General features: G+C 36.7%; 1 protein-coding gene across 21 annotated transcripts in view; it reads right to left on the bottom strand.

Moving 5' to 3' along the window:
• TRIP12 (thyroid hormone receptor interactor 12) overlaps positions 1-21,141 on the bottom strand; it is a 147,422-nt gene that overhangs the window by 24,196 nt on the left and 102,085 nt on the right. For 11 of the 21 annotated variants that reach the window (XM_082658091.1, XM_082658089.1, XM_082658075.1 and 8 more), the window contains 14 exons: positions 18,611-18,679; positions 18,355-18,520; positions 15,979-16,096; positions 15,701-15,860; positions 13,714-13,867; positions 11,691-11,919; positions 11,247-11,365; positions 8,759-8,966; positions 6,147-6,247; positions 5,749-5,923; positions 4,460-4,601; positions 3,411-3,602; positions 1,977-2,128; positions 324-496 (listed from right to left, as the gene is read on the bottom strand). In XM_082658091.1, coding sequence (XP_082514217.1) covers positions 324-496; positions 1,977-2,128; positions 3,411-3,602; positions 4,460-4,601; positions 5,749-5,923; positions 6,147-6,247; positions 8,759-8,966; positions 11,247-11,365; positions 11,691-11,919; positions 13,714-13,867; positions 15,701-15,860; positions 15,979-16,096; positions 18,355-18,520; positions 18,611-18,679 — 2,158 coding nt within the window. The remainder of the gene's footprint in view (positions 1-323; positions 497-1,976; positions 2,129-3,410; positions 3,603-4,459; positions 4,602-5,748; positions 5,924-6,146; positions 6,248-8,758; positions 8,967-11,246; positions 11,366-11,690; positions 11,920-13,713; positions 13,868-15,700; positions 15,861-15,978; positions 16,097-18,354; positions 18,521-18,610; positions 18,680-21,141) is intronic. The other 10 variants (XM_082658077.1, XM_082658081.1, XM_082658084.1 and 7 more) reach the window with 6 other exon arrangements.

Below are 21,141 nucleotides of genomic sequence, written 5' to 3'. Positions count from 1 at the left end.
TGGTTAAACTAACATATTCCTAGAAAAACATGTATATTACATTTTGATCTACAAAGCAGAAAGATTAAGAAAACTGTCAGATACAAAATGTGATTTCTATTACATTCCACCAGGATAAAGTAACTCATCACCCAATCAACCAAGTAAGCAGTCAATCCCTACAAAATTTCTACATACTACATATAAAATAAATGATGAGTACAGAAGTTCCTGATGCTAGGTTTTGACAGAAGCAGCAATAGGGAAATAATTTATATATCCCTTAATATTAATTTCATCCCAAATGTACACATAAACACACAATATACATGCACAGAAAGTACCTCTAACTACAAGGTATCTCTCGATTGCTTGCACCAAAGCCAGAGGGTCAATCTTGACAGGTCCACCCTTCCACTGCTTCACATTTGCACAGTCTGGATGTCTTTGTAACTGGCATTTTAACTGATGTGTGTTGAAAAATTTTAAAGCCTGTGATCCTCTGTTGAGAGAAAAGCTCAAGATAATTTATGAAAAAAAAGTTATTCTATTATTTTCAAAACCAACATACACTAACTAAAATAAAAGCAAGATAATACAAACTCTGCATTTTTCTTGAGACACAAAGTAGCACTTACCAGTTATGTATATAGTAAAGCCAGCAATTCCAAGTTATTGGAAAAAACTTTTTATGATAAAATAAGAAATAAAAGAGGATGTGTACGCATGCATATGAAAACGTTAAATCAACCTTCCATCTCTGTCCCACCATGAATCTATGTAAGCGGAAATACCTCACGATCAAGATTTAATTATTTCCGCAGGATAAAAATTCCTGAACCATTCGGGCATGCTCACTTCTGCAATATTTTGCCATTGCCTACTAAATCCTATTTATTTAAAAACAAACAACAAACCCTCTCATTTTTGCTTTCAAAGATTTCAGCTACAAAATTACTTTAAAAACTAACCTTTAAATTTTACTTTGCTATAGTCTTTTGAGTGAAGCAGTTTAATAGCTATACCAGTCTATACCTGGTAATGATATTCAACTGCTCATTTCTGAAAAGGTCTGGCAAGAGTAAGACGAGTTTAAAATGCAGTTATCTACAAGGTTCCATAACACATGCAAACAGGGGTGTGGGAAAGAATATTCCATTATATTGGTATATACATATGTAAACAGACATATTTTACACAAATTTAGATAAAAATGTAAAACACTATGGTTTTCTCAAATATATTTGAAAGTGTCCCTTTATTTCATAAAAATCTTCCAGGACAGTTTAATAATCAAAATTAAATACCACTCTCTACATTAAATTTCAAAGCAGAAAAAAATCTAGTCCACACTGATCACTTCATTATTCAATAACGCATACTGTTTTAATTCAGTCAGAATTTTAAATATCTTTAAAACACACCAGACTGTGTTTTTTAAACCCAAACTACTTTTTAAAATTTTCTAGGAAACTAGTCATAATATTCCAGGAAGCACGTAACATTCCGTAAGAACACAACAATGAACTTAATGAATTCTTTCTGCAGCACTTCATGAGTCCTGTAAAACTACTTTATTATGGAAAAAAAATAAACTTATTTGTTAAAGCCCATCAAAATGCAAAGTTTTTGCAAAACCACTTATAATGAAATCACATTATTGCACAGAAAGTAAACATTTTATTATCCATATCTACAAACTTCTTGGAGAAAAGCTTTATATATTAAAGTACATCAATTTAAGGAAAACTAAGCCTATTACAACTTTCCAGCACAAGTTGGTTTTATATTTTCAAAACATCATGTTTAAGATATGGGGTACGACTTTATGGATAAAAATTATTTGATTCACACTTTAGAATATTTAATTTCTGCGGTCCTTACAGATGAATGTTCTTTGAGCAGACCAAGACGTCACTAGACCTCTTGCCACCTTACCTCAACAAAATAAAGCATAAAGTCCAATGGCAAGGGCACACCTAGGCAATGATCCTTACCTGCCTCCTGTGCCATTTCCACTCGGAAAGTCATGCACTTTGACTGGAAACTGTTCCATCTGGCTGAGGCAGTTGTTCATCTTGTGAACTAATGCCAACAAAGGTGCATTACCCACTGGTTCTACTCTTCCAATGGGCTCCTCTCCAGGAAGCTGAAGTTATAAATAAACCAATAGGTTAAGCAAGGCCTCATGAAAATGGAATGCTCAACAAGAAAATTTAATAGGCAGTTTTACAAGATCTAATCTACTGAACCTTTTTTGATGGATTTGGTTAGAACACTGTTTCCAAAGAAATTATTTCAATAAAGACATTCTTTCTGTACAGGCCCACAATCCCATATTCACAATTCCTAAGTCCAAAAGGCTTGAAAACACAACTCATTTAGTGGCAAAACCTGACTCAGACAGACACAAGGCCATTTGGAGTCTTTATTCAACCTTTATTTAGTAGGAATAGTCCTATGTTTTGCTGCAAAAATATTTAATGTGTACAAAGTACTGTTCAGAATCCACTGGGGATATATCAGGTAATACATGCTGTATATACTGTATGGTAGAACTCGTGAAACCCATCCAGCCCCAAGGAGTTTCAGATAAGAGATTACAGACCTGCACATAATTTTAAGCATGGTATAAAACTATATCCAATATTGCTACACATCTAATGATTCCCAAATAAACATCAATTCTGCTTTAGGTAGCTGCACAAGTTAAAATAATATAAGCAATGCCTGCAAACACTGAAAAGACATGGTGACACAGTTTCACACAGGAGACTTGTCCTTAGCCCTATTACACAGCTGAACCAGAGAATCTTCCCTAGGGATGCCTTCTCTTAAGCCATATGAACAAGCAGAGTGATGCTGAGTCAACAGTGTTCAGGTTACTCTCTTGCTCTCACTCACTGAGGGTGAAGGAACTGAAGCTGCTCTGTGGCTTCTGGTCTCATAATCCACATTATAAATGGTGATTAAGTACTCTTCAATGCAATTGTTAGTTCTGTGTTTTACATACAAAATAGAAATGTATATGTGTCTACTCTATCTTATGTCTATAGCTACACTATGTCTACTGTACTTCCCTTAAAAAAATATACTGCAAACTGCAATATGTTTAAAAACAGATATTGAGAATAAAATACATTCACAAGTGAGAGACTACTATTAATGGCTTGCCTGACAGAAAAACAAAGACTCAAGGTTCATCAACCACAGAACAGGCCCTTGCTTCAACTCACCATTTCGTTGTTTTATTATTTACCTGATGTATAAAAGACTAATGAATCCAACTGTGTATAATAAGCAAGCTAAACACTTTACCTCAATATCTTGACCAAAAACTACTCGAAATTACTACTGGGATGAAAATATACACACTAGCGAACAATGACGCTTGAAGTAAGACACACAGGCATTATTATTAGATAACTTACCGGAGAAGAAAAAAATACATGAAGGAATCTCTTTAATCTGACCTCTCTGCTCACAGCATCCTTTTCGCTTTTCGATGTCAAATAAAGCAGCAGCTGCTTCACAAACCCACTGTGCTGGATCTCAAATGACGAAACATCTGACTCGGAGACTATGCTACGGATTTCTACAAGGCACTCAGCTCCGCCGTCCCCCTGCAAGAGTCGGAAACAGTATTTACTGATTTAGACAGCCTTTACTACATGCACAATTCACATTTCCCCAAAAGCAACTGGATACTTTCTTAACACCTTTAAAAAAGAAGGCAGGGGCAGGTGGTGCATTCTTGGTAGAGCTTTGAAAAATAACACCTTACCTACACACACATTCACAAAATGTTACTACTTCATGACAAAAAACCAGTATCCATACTAACATTAAAAAAAAACAAAAACCTTCATATTCAACCAATGGAATTGTGTTAAAAAATAAAAAAAAGACAAAGGATGAGAATACGAATGGAGGAATGGAGCTACAATACCAAAATGAAAAGAGATATAACAAGAGTTCAAGGTATGGCTTTACATTAGTACATTTAAAGTATGAATGAAACAGACAACTTCTTGGAAAACATGTACTACGCATATTGCTCAAAGTATATCAAAAAAGCAAACAGAGTCAAATGAAACACAAAAGGCTTAGTTATTACATCTCTATCCTCTCTGAGTACTCTCAGGCCACAGGTAAAGAGGGGTTAAGGAAGGTCTTCTCAATGCTAACACCTGTAGCTGAAGAGGACTGAGAGAAGAGATGTGCTTGAGGGACATTTCTAAAGTCTCTTCGTTTGTCAAGAAATAAGGGAGGTGAAGGAAAGAAAGTCAAAGACCAGATGTCTAGCCCATCTAATGATAAAATGATGCACGAAAAGTCAAGGGACAAGTTAAAGAAATGTCAGCAGCAAAGGTACATGTCTGGCTAAAAAGCTAGAGAGTCACCAAGGAAAAGAAGAGCAGGACGGAAGAGACGCCGGAAGAGACAGAAGTGAACCAGCCAGATGCACCAGTCACGGTACCTGGAGGTTGAGTTGTTCGGTTGCAGCACAAAGTCTCTGAAGGACATTCAATGCAGGGTTGCTTCCATCCATGTTCTCAGAACTGAAATAACGCTCTACAAATTTATGCGCCTGCTCTTTAATCCAACCTTTGATTTTTTCTCTGCCAGAAGGAAAAAGATATTAAAGTCTCAGTGTACACAGAAAGGATTTCAATTATAACTTCTGGTCAAAGGCAAATAGTTGCTACATTTAAAATCCTTTTTGGCCTATGCTTATAGACTAGTAAATTCAGATTCCACATTAACCCAATTAAGTTTCAGTTTGAAAGTGGGCTAAGATATACCTAGAGAAATGCACAGGTACTTAAAATACATTTCAGGTCATTACATGAAGACCAAAGAAACAGTTCTAACTTCTAGGGACTCTACAACCTAAGAGTTTCCTGAGTGTTCACCTGAAAGCAATTTTACATGACTGTTCTCTAAGGTACAGACATATCTGCACTGTCCTTTATTTATGTTCCCTGGAGAGCTGAAGTAAAGAACTATAGAAAAGAAACATCCACCTATTAGGTGCACAATTAGCTATAACAGCTGAGACCTCGCTGTTTAAATTACAAATTCTGAAGGCTTCAGAAATCTATTTGCTTAATTATTTTTATTAACTTAAGTTCAGAACCACCAACCAACCAAAGCAATCAACCAAACAAAAAGAACTTCCTTGTTTTCCCAATGGAATTTGATTTTTTTAAATGTCTTATTTGCAGAAGCAGCACTCCTTGCTGGTATGTTACACCCAGAGCCAAAAGACAAAACAATCCATAGGATTTTAAAGAAATAATTTTTTAATGCCATAAACTGGTGTGAAATCGTTGAGCTGACAGAATTCTAAGTTTCTAAAAAAGGGCTCTGCTCTAAGAGCCTTACCTTCCATTGTAAAGGGTAGAGGAGGGTTATCATAAAAGAGCGCGCACGTATGTGTACAAAAAATACGTCCGCTTTCTTTTTCTAGAACAGAACTACGGGACAGGTTCAATGGGAAACCTATTTGTTTGGCTCTGAACATACACAACTCCCAAGTAGACATGTTGAAAGGAATTTTAAAATGTGAGACTGGAATGCAGGACAAAGCCAGACACAGGGTTCAAGAATTGAGAATCGGCTCCATCCTTGAGCTATGCCACCACCTCTGAGCATAAATTAAAGATCTGTGTCCATGTTTCATCTCCATATAATAAATATGCTGACCGAAAAATGTGAAGTTTTTCTGACCTGAGAACAGAGGTGACACAGAACCCTCCACCTTACCTGTTATTGGATATGGTGTCCTTTGAGGCGGCCCTGGCAAGACCACTAACTCCCGCAGCTCGGGCCGGTTCAATGTTGTTGCTGTGAGACTGTGCGCTTAACCTTCCCCACGTTTTTGGATTCAAGCTTGCCAGGAAAGAAGATTTAGGTGACTGCGTAGTGGTGGGGCTTTTAGCTATGAAAAGAGAATGATGATTAAATCATTTCAGTGCAATCGATGAAAACCAACTGAAATTTAAGATTCCCACTCTTAATAAATTAGCTAAAAGAACTAACAACACTGGGAATTCAGGAAACTCAGGCATGCTTCAAAGCTATCAGCAATTTTAATGAAGTATGTATCCTTAACTGCTACCACCTTTCCATTTACTGCCTCACAGTTTCATCACAAAAATTACCTTGATTGTCTACTTTGTCATCATCTCTTGGAGGTGAATACTTTGGCCTTCTCGATCCTCGTTTTGGCAGTCGTTTTCTCTTTAGAACATCACTTAATCGACTGTCACATGGGAAAACATGGGATAAGTTTAGCACTTACCATGATTTAGTATCATCACTCATTTAAAAGCAAGCTAAAATGGCAGAATATTGTTATAACAGGGTATTTTTCATTTAGTGATTATTTAATGCCAACTCTGCACCAATGTTCTAGAAGTGTACAAGACACAGAAAATGATTAGTTCAGAAAATAGCTAGCTATTTGACTATACTGAACTACTAAAAAGAAAACCAGGGACTTCCCTGGTGGTGCAGTGGTTAAGAATCCACCTGCCAATGCAGGGGACACGGGTTTGAGCCCTAGTCCGGGAAGATCCCACATGCCGTGGAGCAACTAAGCCCGTGAGCCACAACTACTGAAGCCCACGCGCCTAGAGCCCGAGCTCTGCAACAAGAGAAGCCACCGCAACGAGAAGCCCACGTGCCACACTGAAGAGTAGCCCCCGCTCGCCGCAACTAGAGAAAGCCGGCGCACAGCAACGAAGACCCAATGCTACCAAATATAAAGAAATAAAGAAATTAATTAATTTAAAAAAAGAAAACCAAATAGAATATCTCATTAATCCTGTGTTAAACTCCAATATTAAATGCAGTACATACATAAAGCACAGGAAACAAATATGCAATGCATAAACTAGAAAAAGAATATGTTAAATTTGGGTACCTTATTTCTTCCCTAACCTAAATGACAATAAGTAAAATATACATAGCATTGAGTGTTAATATTATCAAAATACTTTCCAATACTACCCAAAGGAATTTCATGGTGTGTAATGGCAATAACATCCTAAATGAATGCATTTATAAGTACTTTTTTAAAAAATTCAAAATTATCTGTAAACAAATGTGGCAAGTGATAGTCTGAGTAGCCTATTTTGAATTAGAATATATGAAGCAGAACGTATGTAGCCTTTGCGTGCTATTTTCACTATCTTTAACACCACTAGAAATAGTTTAAAATATCATCCTTCAAATAACAAAGCTACATAAAGTGGGGAAGAAGAAAAAAAGTTCTAGTTCAGTTGGTCTATGACCCAAGTAAGAAAAAGTTTGAAAAAAATATTTAAAGTCTTCCAACATCTGACATGTCTCCTGAAAACACTTAATAGTGTGATCAATATACCTGACGATCAGGACAAGTGAACTTTCAAGGAATAAACTTAAAGTTAAACAATTCCACCTTTACGAATTTATATAAACTTTTCATTTAAAACCATATTAGAAGAGAAAGGAATCACTTAAAACTCTGAAAGTATTTTAAGAAAAAGGTCCTTTCCTCTTTCTTTAAGAGTATCAACTGTCAGAACCTATAATCATATAGGTTCTTGCATTGCATATTTGTTTCATATATTTTACGTATGTAGCTCAGAAATACGGCATTTGTCTGAGCTGCATCGTATTTTACCAAGTGCCTGTGCTATAATATAGTATTGGGCTGGCCAAAAAAGTCAGATCGGATTTTTCTGTAACATCTGCAATGACTTAAGGTTACTGCAGCAGCTGGGGGAGGGAGCGGGGCTCGGGAGGAAGTAGAGAGGCAGGCAAGGCTGGGAGGGAAAATGGCAAGATAATCCAACTTGAAAACAGTGAAGGTGGAGGGTCTCTGGCATTCTCAGACTCCTTGGACTGTGCCCACTACATGGTACCACTTAAACCCAGCAGCTTCCTAAAATTAACAGTGGCTGTGCCAGAAGTCACAGAACTGCCAAATTCATACTTAAACCAGGCTGGACAACTGCCACCAAGGGGCACCAAAAGCAGCTGGGGTTCGGAGTGGGCTAGCTTCACAGGACAATGCTACCTTGCAGCTTGTAAGATTAAATGTTTGGACCCCACTTATTAAGTATAATGTTTTACCAAGATCTACTTTTCCGCTTACATCAAAGAAACAAAAACACTTTTAGAGTGTGACTTGTTTCAACACAACAAAATGAAAACCAACACGAGGGTTTGGTAATGTTCTCAGCAGCACAGTACAACAAAGGAATTAAAAAAGAGGTGGAAGCAGAGAACTTAGAACTCTCATTTGCCTTTATTAACAGCAAAAGTTCCCATATGCCAGTTAAAGATAAATGGGAAATCGGGATCTTTTTTCCTTTACAGTCTAAAAATTCCGATTTTTAATATTTTTCACTATATTAAATATCTGGATTTCTTAAAGCTGGTATGTATGCTGCAATATAGTAAATAATCGCAAGATTATGAAATCAGAAATGAGAGCTCAAATCCCGCATCTGTAAAATAAGTACATGACACTATACCAGTCACTTAGCTTCTCTGAGCCTTAGTTCCCTTGTATGGAAACACCATGTATCTCTTGTGGTTCCTAAACATGGCTCAATACAACAGGTTTCTTCCCATTCCCATTAAATATCTGACACAATATACATGGAAAAATAGAAAACGTACACTCTCCATAATATTTTACCATTTACTTCCCTGTGTGAGTCTCAGGTACCAGGGCAGAGTTAAAGGCAAAGAGCACAAAAATCGCTGCAAAACTCTGACTTACCCTTGAGGGCTCAGGTCTAAGGAATCATCTCTGCTGTGCTGCAAGCTGGGGGATCCCAAGTCAGCTGAGGCGTTAGTGGCAGCCGTGGCTGTTCCGCTGCTGACAGACGTCGTGGACCCCAAGGATCCTGACCCATTCGTACATGCCTTTGGTGGACTTGTCAACAATGATTCCGATTCTGCTAAGTGTTTTACTTGATGCATTACACCTTTACAGAGCAGAGATTAAAGAGAGTATGTGTTAATCAGGACCACCTCCCCACCATTATAAGATCCCTAAATGCTAACACGGATTCACAAGGAATGAATAAAAAGTACCCGGCAAATAGGAAAATAACTTTAGGTGCCAGAGTCTTCAACTTGACTCCAAAGAAAAGTAGTAGGCAAATTCAAAATTAAAGAAAAGATATTTATACTGTCTGCCAATACTCAAAACCCGAATGTAGGATACGTAATGGGGTCACATGTAAATTCCTACTGGAAATAAAATACCCTTTATAAAAACAATAAGCAATTACAGAAATGCAGTGCACCTGTGGCTTGATAGCCAGAAGGAAGAAAAAGACCTACAGTCATTAACTTCAAATACTACAATGAGATAAGATCACAGTAACACTACTGCCAAAAAAAGAGAACACCAGCTATTGAAGGATGGTGATTTTCACATCCTTGGAGGTGTATGAGGAGAAATGAACAGTAACTTATAAGGCAGGGTTTATATTTGGGGTTGGATTGTGGCAAGATGTACATGAGAGGAGGGGGGAATATAAAGGTGTGTGTCTGAATATCGGTGTGTAAAACTATATGCAAATCTGTGTGTCTGAATGTAGGTGAGTGCATGTTCACACAATCACATTTTTCTGGGGAAGAGTTCAGAGCTTTCCATCAGATTCTTTTTATTAAAAAAAAAAGTCTGAATGAATTCAAACTTCAGGCATTCGTTCCGTAAGTATTATTTGCAGCAATCATATGCCAGACTGTGTGCTAGGGACTAAGGATATGGCCATGGCTAAGAAAAATGGATTCAGGGCACTTATTAACTAATGACAAAGATACATTTAACAAGAAACTACAAATAAAGAGTGAACTGCTTATGAAAAAGAAAATACAGTGCTGTTGGAGCATACAATCGGGAGATGTAACAATCTAGAAGGCAGGCTAGATCTTTAGGAGTAAGTGACATTTAAGTGGAACCTGAAAGAACAGTGAGACAAGCCAGATGCAAAGGGGTAGAACCAATCTACATTCCTCCATAAACTTCATAATGTAAATGCTATATAAATATTTGGGGGCGGGAAATTCAACCTGACGGCATAGTTGATTCTACCAAAGTTTTTAAAAAAATCATTGAGAAAAAAGACCGATTCTGATATGCTTCCAAATCAGAAAGCAACTAAAAGCAAACAACAAAAACAGAAAACCAAAAACAAAATACAGAATGCAAAATACAAGATAATCTAAGGCTAAAAATAAGAGTACATACCAGGCATTTATGTGAGCATAGAAAACCTCATTTGTTAACCATAGTTATTATCTCTGGGAAATGGAGAGAGTTTGCCTTCTATTTCACATAAATGTGTAGTGCTGGATTTTTTTTGAAAACTCACTGCTATTTGAACAGAGCTAATAAGAAACAGCGAAAACTTCTTCCCATTTGATTCAATACTATTACACTAACATGTCTGTTACATTCTCAAGATGTAAAGAGAGATGAATCCAGCATAAGAAAAGGTGATCAAAAGAATGGAAAACAGATCATATGCATAAAGAACCAGAATTGTTTCTAAGACTGAAGATAAAGTGTTACGTGAGGGGAAAACACCATCATTTTCTGCATCCTCACAAGACCAAAGTAACCTAATAGACCAAAAAGACCCATAAAGAGATTTCTGTTGACGAGAAGGAACTTTTGTTATCTTGGCAGGTTTAAAAAGAATAAAACACCCAAATGAGTGATACAGTTTCATCTTTGAGGTCTTCAAGAAAAGAATGGAAAAGTATCATGTCCCCTAGGCTGATTTCGACATTGAAATTCCTCAAATTAGAGGACACACCAATTGCATTCTGAAGATTATTCCAAGCCTTGAAATATTCCATTATCTACATAGTGAAGTAAAAAAATAATCCCTTTTACAGCTGTTCTGATCTACTAACAGGATTCCTTGGGAAAGTGACCTCTGACTTTTTCAAAAAATTTTTATGGGCAACTATATGTTATCAGCATAAAAAGAAAAGTCAATGATTGCTTCTGGGCCATAAACACTCAAATCATTGAAACTTAGTGTTCATCAACAGACAGTGAATCTCACACAATCTATAACAAAAGATTTAGAAAAGATGCTCTATATGTATTAAAGCTGTAAGCATGCAAATATCTTACATAAAAATAACAGTTTAATTTTTTTTCTATAGAGTATAACTATACTTCTACTGAAATAATGTTTAGACTAAAAGATTAACCATGAATTAACTATCATGAACGGCATTACCTTCTCTTCTGAAATAAACACTAAAAATATCAGGTAACTTCTGCATTAAGATCTCTGCCATCTGAAGTGCTCCAACTACTATCTTCAGGTCTTGGCTTGATAGCATGGAAGCAATATGACTAAAAAAAGAAAGCATTTGTATATAAAACATTTGTCTGAATTTGATAATTACTGCTGGCCATCCTACTTTAAATTTGAGAGCAAAATATTTTAAGTGTCAAACCAATCCACCAGAACAAGAATTTTTCTTAAATGCTCAACTTCTGCATTTAATTTATTCTTTATCAAAGGTGTTTGTGAATACAGAAAGACAACGAAGGGCTCAAAATATTCCAAATAAACTGTTTTGTGCATATTTTTTCTGTACTATTTCTTTAAAGATTTCTGAAGTTACTTGCAGAGACTTGGATTTCTAAAGCGTTTTCACCACTTTCATGAACACACCTTGAAACAGCATGATTTTTCAGGACATCCTTTAGAAGTTCGGCATCCGCGAAATAAATTATCCTAAGAATTGCTCTAAGGCACTTATGTCTGACCGCAGGTCCTGCTGAGGAACTATACACTTCATAAAGAACACCAAATAATGTCTTAATAAAAGACTTAGCCAGTTCCGGATCCTCTTTCATAAGCTGTGCTCGAGCATCATCCTTCTTTAACTCTGAATATCCACCTGTGATAAAAAAAAAGTATAATCCTAATGCTACAGACTTCAGAAACACAATAAAGTAAATAACATAAAGCATTCAAGCTGATGTAATTATCTGGAATGCTACAAAAACTTTTTGGTTATAAAGCAAATTAACTTATCTAATGCAATCAACTGAGGTCTATAAATGGCATTAAGACAAATTTTAGCCAGCTACAAAACCACCGGCCATTCTGGCCAGCTGAAAAGCACGAGGCACCACTACACTGGATCTCTTACTTTTACTAATGTATGTTCCACAAAATATTGGAGATGTTTCAGTATTAGCCAGTTAAACCACTAGTAAGAAATAAACAGAGCTGAAAAACTGGACAGTGAGTATGTAGCAAGAAACTGGAAAAACAAGATGACCTGTCACTTTGATTAGAGGGAATAAGGTGCAGGGGAAAGGTAACAGATGAAAAGCGCTAGAACGGGGGTTGGCAAAGTATGGTCCAAAGGCCCAATCCATCCACCACCTATTTTTGTAAATAAATTTTATCGGAACACAACCACATATATTTGTTTACATATTGTATATGGCTGTTTGGCAGCTACAAGAGCAGTGCTGAATACAGAGACTGCATGGCCTGCAAAGGTTAAAATATTTACTATCTGGTCCTTTTCAGAAACAGTATGCTGACCCTTGCACGCTAGCCTAGACCTGCAAAAGCAATGAACTAAATCCCTCAGGAAAGGAACAAATGACAGAAACCTGAAAAGAAAAAAAAATCACAATCACCTATTCTTCATTAATTAAGAGAATTTTGGTGGGAAAGTATAAAATAAAAGGTTGGAAAGAACTAATATGATGGGGTGTGAGTGGATCCAAAGGTAAAACAGGGATAAAAGGATCGGATTTAAAAAACTGCATGGGCTGCAGGGAACAAACTGGCGGTTGCCAAAGGGGAGGGGGTGAGGGGAGAAAAGAAGTAAGTGAGGGAGATTAAGGGGAACAAACTTCCAGGTGCAGAATAAAGGAGGCATGAGTAAGAAATGTACAGCATGGGGAATACAGTCACTGACTGTTGTATATACCACCTTTGGTGACAGACAGTAAGTATCTATCATGGCGATCATTTGAAATGTATAGAAGTACTGAATCACTATGTTGTGTAACAGGAGCTAACATAGTGTTGTAAGTTCATTATACTTCAAAACCAAACTCAAAGAGATCTGATTTGTGGTTACTGGGGCCGGGGGGGGGGGAGGGGGGCGACGGGGGGTGGATTGGATGAATGCAGTCAAAAGGTATAAGCTTTTCCAGTTGTAAGGTAAATTAGTACTAGGGATGTAACGTACATGACAAATGTAGTTAACACTGCTGATGTTATATATGAACGTTAAGAGTTTCTTACCACACACAAAATTTTTTTTTCTATTTCTTTAATTTCTATCTATGAGAAACTGGATGTTCACTCAACTTATGTGATAATCATTTCATAACGTAAGTCAAGCCATTATGTTGTACACCTTAAACTTACACAGTGCTGTGTGTCAATTATATCTCAATAACACTGGAAGGCGGTGGTGGGGAAAGGGATGCACAGGACAATTCTGACTAGAGTCCAGGACACTGCAAATCACAGAAGTAGGAAAATCTTGGGGAAGATGCCAGTTAATATTGGCTCATTTGCCGATTAAAGCAACAACAAAAAATTAAATACTACTATGCAACTGTCTTAAGTTTAATAACAACACTCCATAAAACAATTATTTGTTATTGCAAATACTACTCACAGACAATACAGTACTACTTTTAACTCAAAAGATACTTACTACTGTTAGTATTGGCTAAGGGGTTAGGTTTTCTCTGAATGGCACGTGCTGTTCCCGTGTCCTCATTGATTTGCTGCATAGAATTAAAATCAATAGTATAAACTCGTCCCAGAGTGGACAAGCTTATCTCATCCTCACCGACCTGATGGGCTGCCTGAGAGCAAAGAGAGAGAAACCTTGAATATAAACATGGAGAAATTTATCAACTTAAGACACAGTGGGAACCCTCAATAAATGCTAACTTACATATTTGTTTCATCAGGTTTTAGATGGGGAAGTAACTGAATATACAAGTTTTAATAGTGTGGATGTGACAAAACTCATTCACTCAACAAACCGTTTTTAATTAAACACAAATATATATTACAGGACCTTTCAGGTCCCCTGAGACAAATACAGGTAAAATCCTGATGAAGGATCCAGTCATGTAGAATCACTGACATGAAGACGACACTATTTGTGTTAAAAAGGCCTTGAAGACATTGCTGACAGAAAAAAATTGTTATCCATAAATCTTAGTATCTAATTCTTAGGTTAAAATGTTATTTACAGCATGGATTCCTAGCAGCCCATCAAAATCCTCCTTTAAACAAAATGATCCTATAAAATTATCCTTAGGAAACAAAAAAGACTTTACATTTAAATGATGCCCTAAGATTGAAAGGGACACAACTGGAACTAAAGAAAGTAATCCCCAGGGGTGGCAAGTATTACAAAGTATGTATCTCAAATGAGATAATATGATTAACACTGTTTGCTTGATTTTAGACAGCCTAAAGAAGTGATAAAATATTCATTCTTATGGAATTCCTTGGTTGAATGGAAGACAGGACTCTTAGGAAATATAAGACAGTTAACTAACAGTGAAAATACCATTATCGGGAAAATGCTAAAAAGAAGAATGCTCAGCGTTAGAGACCACGACCTACTTATAAACTAAGGCTAACAATGCACGAAGACCAGTCGCCTTTAACTTCCTCATAACATAACAGCTAGCTCTGAATTTAGATATTTTCATAAGATCTTCCAATCTTGTAACATGTTTTTCACAAACTCATTTTTAGAAACTAACTAGGGGAAAGGACCTTAAAGGAAAAAAAGGCTATTTAAGTGTCATGTCCTAAAAAATTCTAATAACACAGGTTGAAATTAGAAATTATATTAATACTTAAAGTAACTTATATATGAAAACATTAGTAAATGATGCTTGACATCTCAGATAATGCAGTGACCCAACACTTCCTAAATTCGGGCAAATATTTTCCTAACCTGAGAAATTTTTGAAATATTTCTGTGCAAACTTAATATGAAGAAGTATGGAAAAAAGAATAAAATCACACATAAAAACCTTCACAGAAAAATCACGAAATATTTTAGTGTGCTTCTTTCCTTTGCCCTTATTCTTCTTTTCTTTTGCAGAGTTCCCAAGAGTCAGTCACATAATTTTTCTGAACATTTTGCTTTCATTTATAGCATATTGTATTTTAAGTCATTAAAATCTATCCCATTACGGTCTGGATTATATACAAACCTATGTATATTTCACAATTTACTTAATCATTCATCTAAAGCTATATATTTAGATTGTTTCCATATTTTTGCTCTTTAAAAATACTGAGAAGCAGCTACTTGTATGTAATCTCTGCTTTTGAGAGATTTCTTCTGGATAGGAGATAGAAGGGACTTTTAGAAACACGTAGCCTAACTCCCTCTCATGTTTCCTTTCAGAAATGAGGAAACTATGGAACAAAGATCTTAAATTACTTGCTCCAAGTCAATCAGGTAGTGAGCAGCAGAAGCAGGACTAGAACACCATGTTTTCTGACCTGAACAGAAATGAGGACCTTGTTCTCAGGAGACAAAATGAGAAAATCTTGAGTTAATTCAACATTGAGCACATTTAAGTACACAAGTCCACCTCCCCACTCCAGCCCTACACCCACTCTCCACCAAAATAAGACATATTTAAACGGTACGATGAAACTACTACCTCAATGATCCGGCTGTCAATCCTGTTATAGGGATGCCAAAGGCCCCGGTCATCACGCCACTGCCATATCGCACCATCTGTGTTCTGTGCATTTCCCTTCTTCAGCATGGTATCAACTGCAAAAATGCCTTCTTTTGGTAAACATGGCATAAGTTCACTGAAAACGAAAGGTGCAATTATTTTAATAAGTAGCTTCCTGAGCTGTCAGTAAATACCAGGTTTCTAAAGTAAAATACCCTCATATAAACCACAGTTATTACTGGCCCAATCTTTACCAGATCAGAGATGTCAGTTCATACAGTTCTTGAGGACTTCGTGGAACAAGATCAATCTGTTCCTGACAACTTCCATTGGAGGCACCACACAGGAGAAAGTGAAGAGTTTCTGCAATGTCTGTAAAACCAACAACAAAAAGCAAAACCCTATGAAACTACTTATATTGCCATATTTAAAAGGCAATCATTGCCTAGGGGGGAAACAATTAGAAATATTTTCTTGTACAGCTATATACCACAGAAATTAAAGTGAAAAATCCAAATGAGTTGTCATTAAAACCTTAAAAAAATTATGAAGATTTAAACAAATTCTTTCTGAGGACTTAAAGTTTGAGTCCTAACCTTCCAGCAAGACACCTAATCACAAATCCACTGCAGAGACTCCAGGGATCTTGTATTACTTTCCTTGAGGAGCTTTGCAAAAAAGTGTACTAAACATATTTTATCCTCGACTCAAGTATATTTGTATATTTGTCTTCAATTCAAATATACTGAAAACATGTGACCAACAGAACAAAACACAGCAGTTAAAAGCATCTGAAATTACCATATTGTGATCAGGAAAACCTTTACCTTAAATGACAGTAAGCATGCCAACTAAATTTAAAGATCATTAAAATATCCTCTACCACAAGCTTCCATCCCCAGAAGACATCAGTTTATGGAAGAATTTGCATGAAAACTAGTTTAGTGTACTGACACTGACAGTGAGTGGAGGAAGCCCCCAGGCTCCAAAGGTTTTGGTCATTCTAACAGCTACGCCCTAAAGACAGGGCTGTGTCTCTGTTGGTATCTATAAAATACTACACATATGCAAAATATAAACATTTCATTGAAATGTTCTGCCAGTAATCAGTAAGTTCTGCTGTCAAGGAAAGTATTCACCATTAATTTGGGCAGAGAGGTGTGGATAAATCTCTGACTCACTGAAACTTCACAAACAGTGATTAAAATTTTTAAGCAGTTCTTGAAAAAGTCATTTTGCCAACTTTCTTAAGAAATATGAATAGATGGCAATGGTACATTATTAACTTCTTCTTTTTTAAAGAGATCAGAGGATGACAACAAAATGGAAAGAACCAGAGAGGTTCGCGTTACTGAAGTAGAATGATTATGCGGCAAACTTCCTAAGTATGCAGGAGAGGTGAAAACATCCATCATGCTAAAGAAAAAAATTCCAAAACGTTAAAACAAACAAAAGTCAGACAGGAATTTCCCAAACCAGGATATAGGAAAATGCTGTGCCACGCCACACGGTAACAAGAGATAATCCTGTAGGCAAACTTCAAGAAATGGGAAAATTCAAGGGGGCCCTAGGGATTTTAATAAGCAAAGTACATTATGACTACGCAAAAAAAGAGTTAAACCTTTCCCAAGCGTATCTAGGCAGAGAGGACTTTGTTCATGGCATAAGCAAAACAGTGTTCTCTGGGATACTAAGTTCAGGAAAGACTCAATGCTGTAAGAGGAATTTCTTCAATAAAGCACCTGAGCAACACTATTTTTCTACAAAATTCTGTGCCATGTGCTAAAATTCATAAGTAATGCGAAATACAAAACTGAGTCCCCCCCTCCATCCGCCCCCAAAAAAGTCCTCTTATACCACTTAATATACTGTTTGAAGTGGTGGGACAAAGACTGTTTTGTCAGTGAGTGTCATCACTGACTCCCAAGGTAACGTCCTCAGAGATTAGAATTATGGACATGAAATTAACCACAATGATAGGTGCTTCATAAAAAAGTGATCAACGCTCTACCAGCAATAATCACAACATACGGATGTCTTCTGACATTAACTTGTGAAATCTAAGGTTTAAGAGAGTAATGGGCAATGGCAATAGCAGTGCGATAAAACTCGGTATCCTGCACATGTAAGTTTGGGAAAGACTTAGAAATATTAAAGTAGCAAAGATCAGAGACATTCATCTGTGTAAATAAGTTCCAACACTTTGAGGGAAGAAAGCATTCTGGGATCATAAACTGCTGGAAAATCTAATATGGGAAAAAAGGACTACCTATAAGCAAAAGAGAAGCAGTTACTGGTAACATAAAACTCAGAATTCTCCTAATGAAGCATCATTACTTAATTGATACTGTACAGAAAGCAATGACTTTGGGTCTTTAGCCCTACACCAAGGGTAAAATTTTAATATATTATATACTTTAAAAATTGTATGTAGGCAGCATTACTATATTGTCACAACACAAATTTATTACATATTAACATTTTTCTTCCTTTACTATCCAGTGCCTGTGATATTAGCCATTTCTACTTGCTTATGTTGACTTTACTTATTAACAGAAATTAAACTCACACACACACACAAACACAAGCTGTTTTTCCCGTATAAAACAGAATAATAAAATAGCACTTACTTTGCTTCATAAGTTGAACAGCTAAAGTTGGACAGTTGGAACACATCAAAGAAAACATGCGAACCACCATTATAAACATCCCAGAACTTAGAATTGGTGGAGTTACTACCAATAGTTGTTGAACATTTGTTAGCAGATCTTTGGAGGCAACCTGCTGGAGTAAATTCTTCACAAACACAAGAAAGAAAAAACTGTTACTTCGTGAGGCAGCAATTTAACAACTTCATGAAAATACCAACAAAGACTAAACGCTTACCTCCTCATGTTGAAAGTTGTCCACTAGACGTGCAAAACAAAGGCAAGTGCTTTCTACTGACTTTTTGTCCTTTTTAATAAAGGAAAATAAAGTTTGTTAATATAAAACATTTTCACTGTCGTACGTCACTCCCTTATCTTCTTCCTAACCCCAAATTCTTCAAGACTTGCTTAACTAGATATGAGCTTTGAAAATGCTGTGACCCTAATAAGCAAACAATCAGTAATGTCATGATTTCAAAGCAAAGGGAATCATACTGATAGAACCTCTCTCCTCCATTAAGAACCCAACATATAAAAAGCAAATACAAAGAAAGGGAACAACTTTTGTACTTCTATAATTTCAATACCTAAACAAAAACTATAATAAAGAAAAAATAAACATCCCACCATTCTAAAAAGCCTTACAAGTAGAAGTGCTTAAAACATGCATTCACTAAAAAGTTGTAAGTAGTTAAGTATGTGTGTGAGCCAGAGATTTACTGATAATAAGAAAAACGATACAGATTTGCTCTATCATTATGAAAACAATCTAAATACTATTAGACTGATCTTAATGAGAAAACATTTGGAATAACTCTCATAAGAAAAGAAAGAACAATTTAATGGCATAGTTTGATAGACTTCGGTTTTTTCTAATTGATAAATGGGCTTCAGATGTAAAAACTAGGCTTAGCTGTGTAAAAATGAAAGGAATTCTGGTATTATAGGAGTCCTACACCTTCGCTGTCATGATTTAAGTCTAGAAAGAATGCTACAACAACAGGACCCATTATTTAACTTCTCTGATTCTTGGGCCATACTTCCAAAATAAGGTAAACTCACACCTAACTAGAGAACATTTCTAGCCCCCATAAAGTAAAGGTTATCTCAGCCTGCTAAGTTTTTTAAAATAAATAAAAAATGAATGGCACTACTTGTGTCTTGATCATCTTAGAAGCAAAATCCTCCAGTGATTCAATAATCAATATTATTTTACCTATATTATGTAAACACCTTATTTAATATAGGTATACCTCATTTTATTGTGCTTCACTTTAGTGCACTTCGCAGATACTGCATTTTTGACAAATTGAAGGTTTGTGGAAGCCCTGCACCCATCAAGTCTGTTGGCACTATTTGTCAAACAGCACTCCCTCACTTCCTGTCTCTGTATTACATTGTGGTAATTCTCCCAACATTTTAAACCCTCTCCCCCTCCACCAGCAAAAAGATTACGAGTCCCTGAAGGATCAAATAATGGTTAGCATTTTTTTAACAATGAAGGATTTCTTAATTAAGGTATGTACTTTTTTTTTTTTTTAGACACAATGCTATTGCGCACTTAATAGACTACATCAGCGGTCCCCAACCTTTTTGGCACCAGGGACCAGTTTCATGGAAGACAATTTTTCCACAGATTTGGGTGGGTGGGGGGGCGGTGTTTCGGGATGATTCAAGCTCATTACACTTACTGTGCTCTTTATTTCTTTCTATTATTATTACACTGTAATATATAATGAAATCATTATGCAACTCACCATAACGCAGAATCAGTGGGAGCCCTGAGCTTGTTTTCCTGCAACTACATGGTTCCATCTGGGGGTGATGGGACCGACTCAGCTCCACCTCAGGTCAACAGGCATTGAATTCTCATAAGGAGCGCGTGATCTAGATCCCTCGCATGCGCAGTTCACAGTACAGTTCATGGTCCTATGAGAATCTAATGCCACCACTGATCTGACAGGAGGTGGAGCTCAGGTGGTACTGCGAGCGACGGGGAGCGGCTGTAAATACAGATGACGCTTCGCTCACTCACCCGCTGCTCACCTCCTGCTGTGCGGCCCAGTTCCTAACAGGCCACAGGCCACCACTACCGGTCTGTCGCCTGGGGATTGGGGCGCCTACATTATAGTGTAAAAAGAACTTTCATACGCACTGGGAAACCAAAAACTTCTTGTGACTTGCTTTATTGTGATATTTCGCTTTACTGCAGTGGTCAGAACTGAACCCACGGTATCTCCGAGGTATGCCTGTATATTTTATGTACCTAATTTTCCCCAAGAAGATTTTAAGCACACTTTGTAAAGGTGACTTAAAAGTCAGATCTCTAAAAAGCTCTTTAGCAATAACAACACTTTGAAACATTACAAGAAAATACAATTTCTCTAAAATCTCGAAGCTTAACTCACGAACTGTCCTCCACCAGGGGCTCTATAAGCTCTGCTTCTCATACTGCAACACCAGGCCCACTGATTCCATCTACTAATTGCTCCTGTTCTTCTCCAACCCCAGACAGCTGCAGTCTGCATTTCTTATTTCATTTCTATCTGGCACATACATAGTCTCATCTCTCTTCTGATCTTAACCCATACCCTCCTAGTCTTGCCTGCCTAACCCAATACGTTTCAGTAAACGGTGATCTTTCTAAAAGGAAATTCTGATCATATTACATAGGAAACACTCAGTGTTTGCTGAAATAATAAATTTACCCCTAAAGTCAAAATAGTTGAAGATATCATAAACGAAGAAGTACTGTTCATTTGGGTAAAT

The sequence above is a fragment of the Grampus griseus genome (genome assembly GCF_964374135.1).
Source record: "Grampus griseus genome assembly, chromosome: 7".
Taxonomy (NCBI): domain Eukaryota; kingdom Metazoa; phylum Chordata; class Mammalia; order Artiodactyla; family Delphinidae; genus Grampus; species Grampus griseus.
The sequence above is the reverse complement of the archived record's forward strand: the minus strand, read 5'-3'. Positions and strand labels throughout refer to the sequence as shown.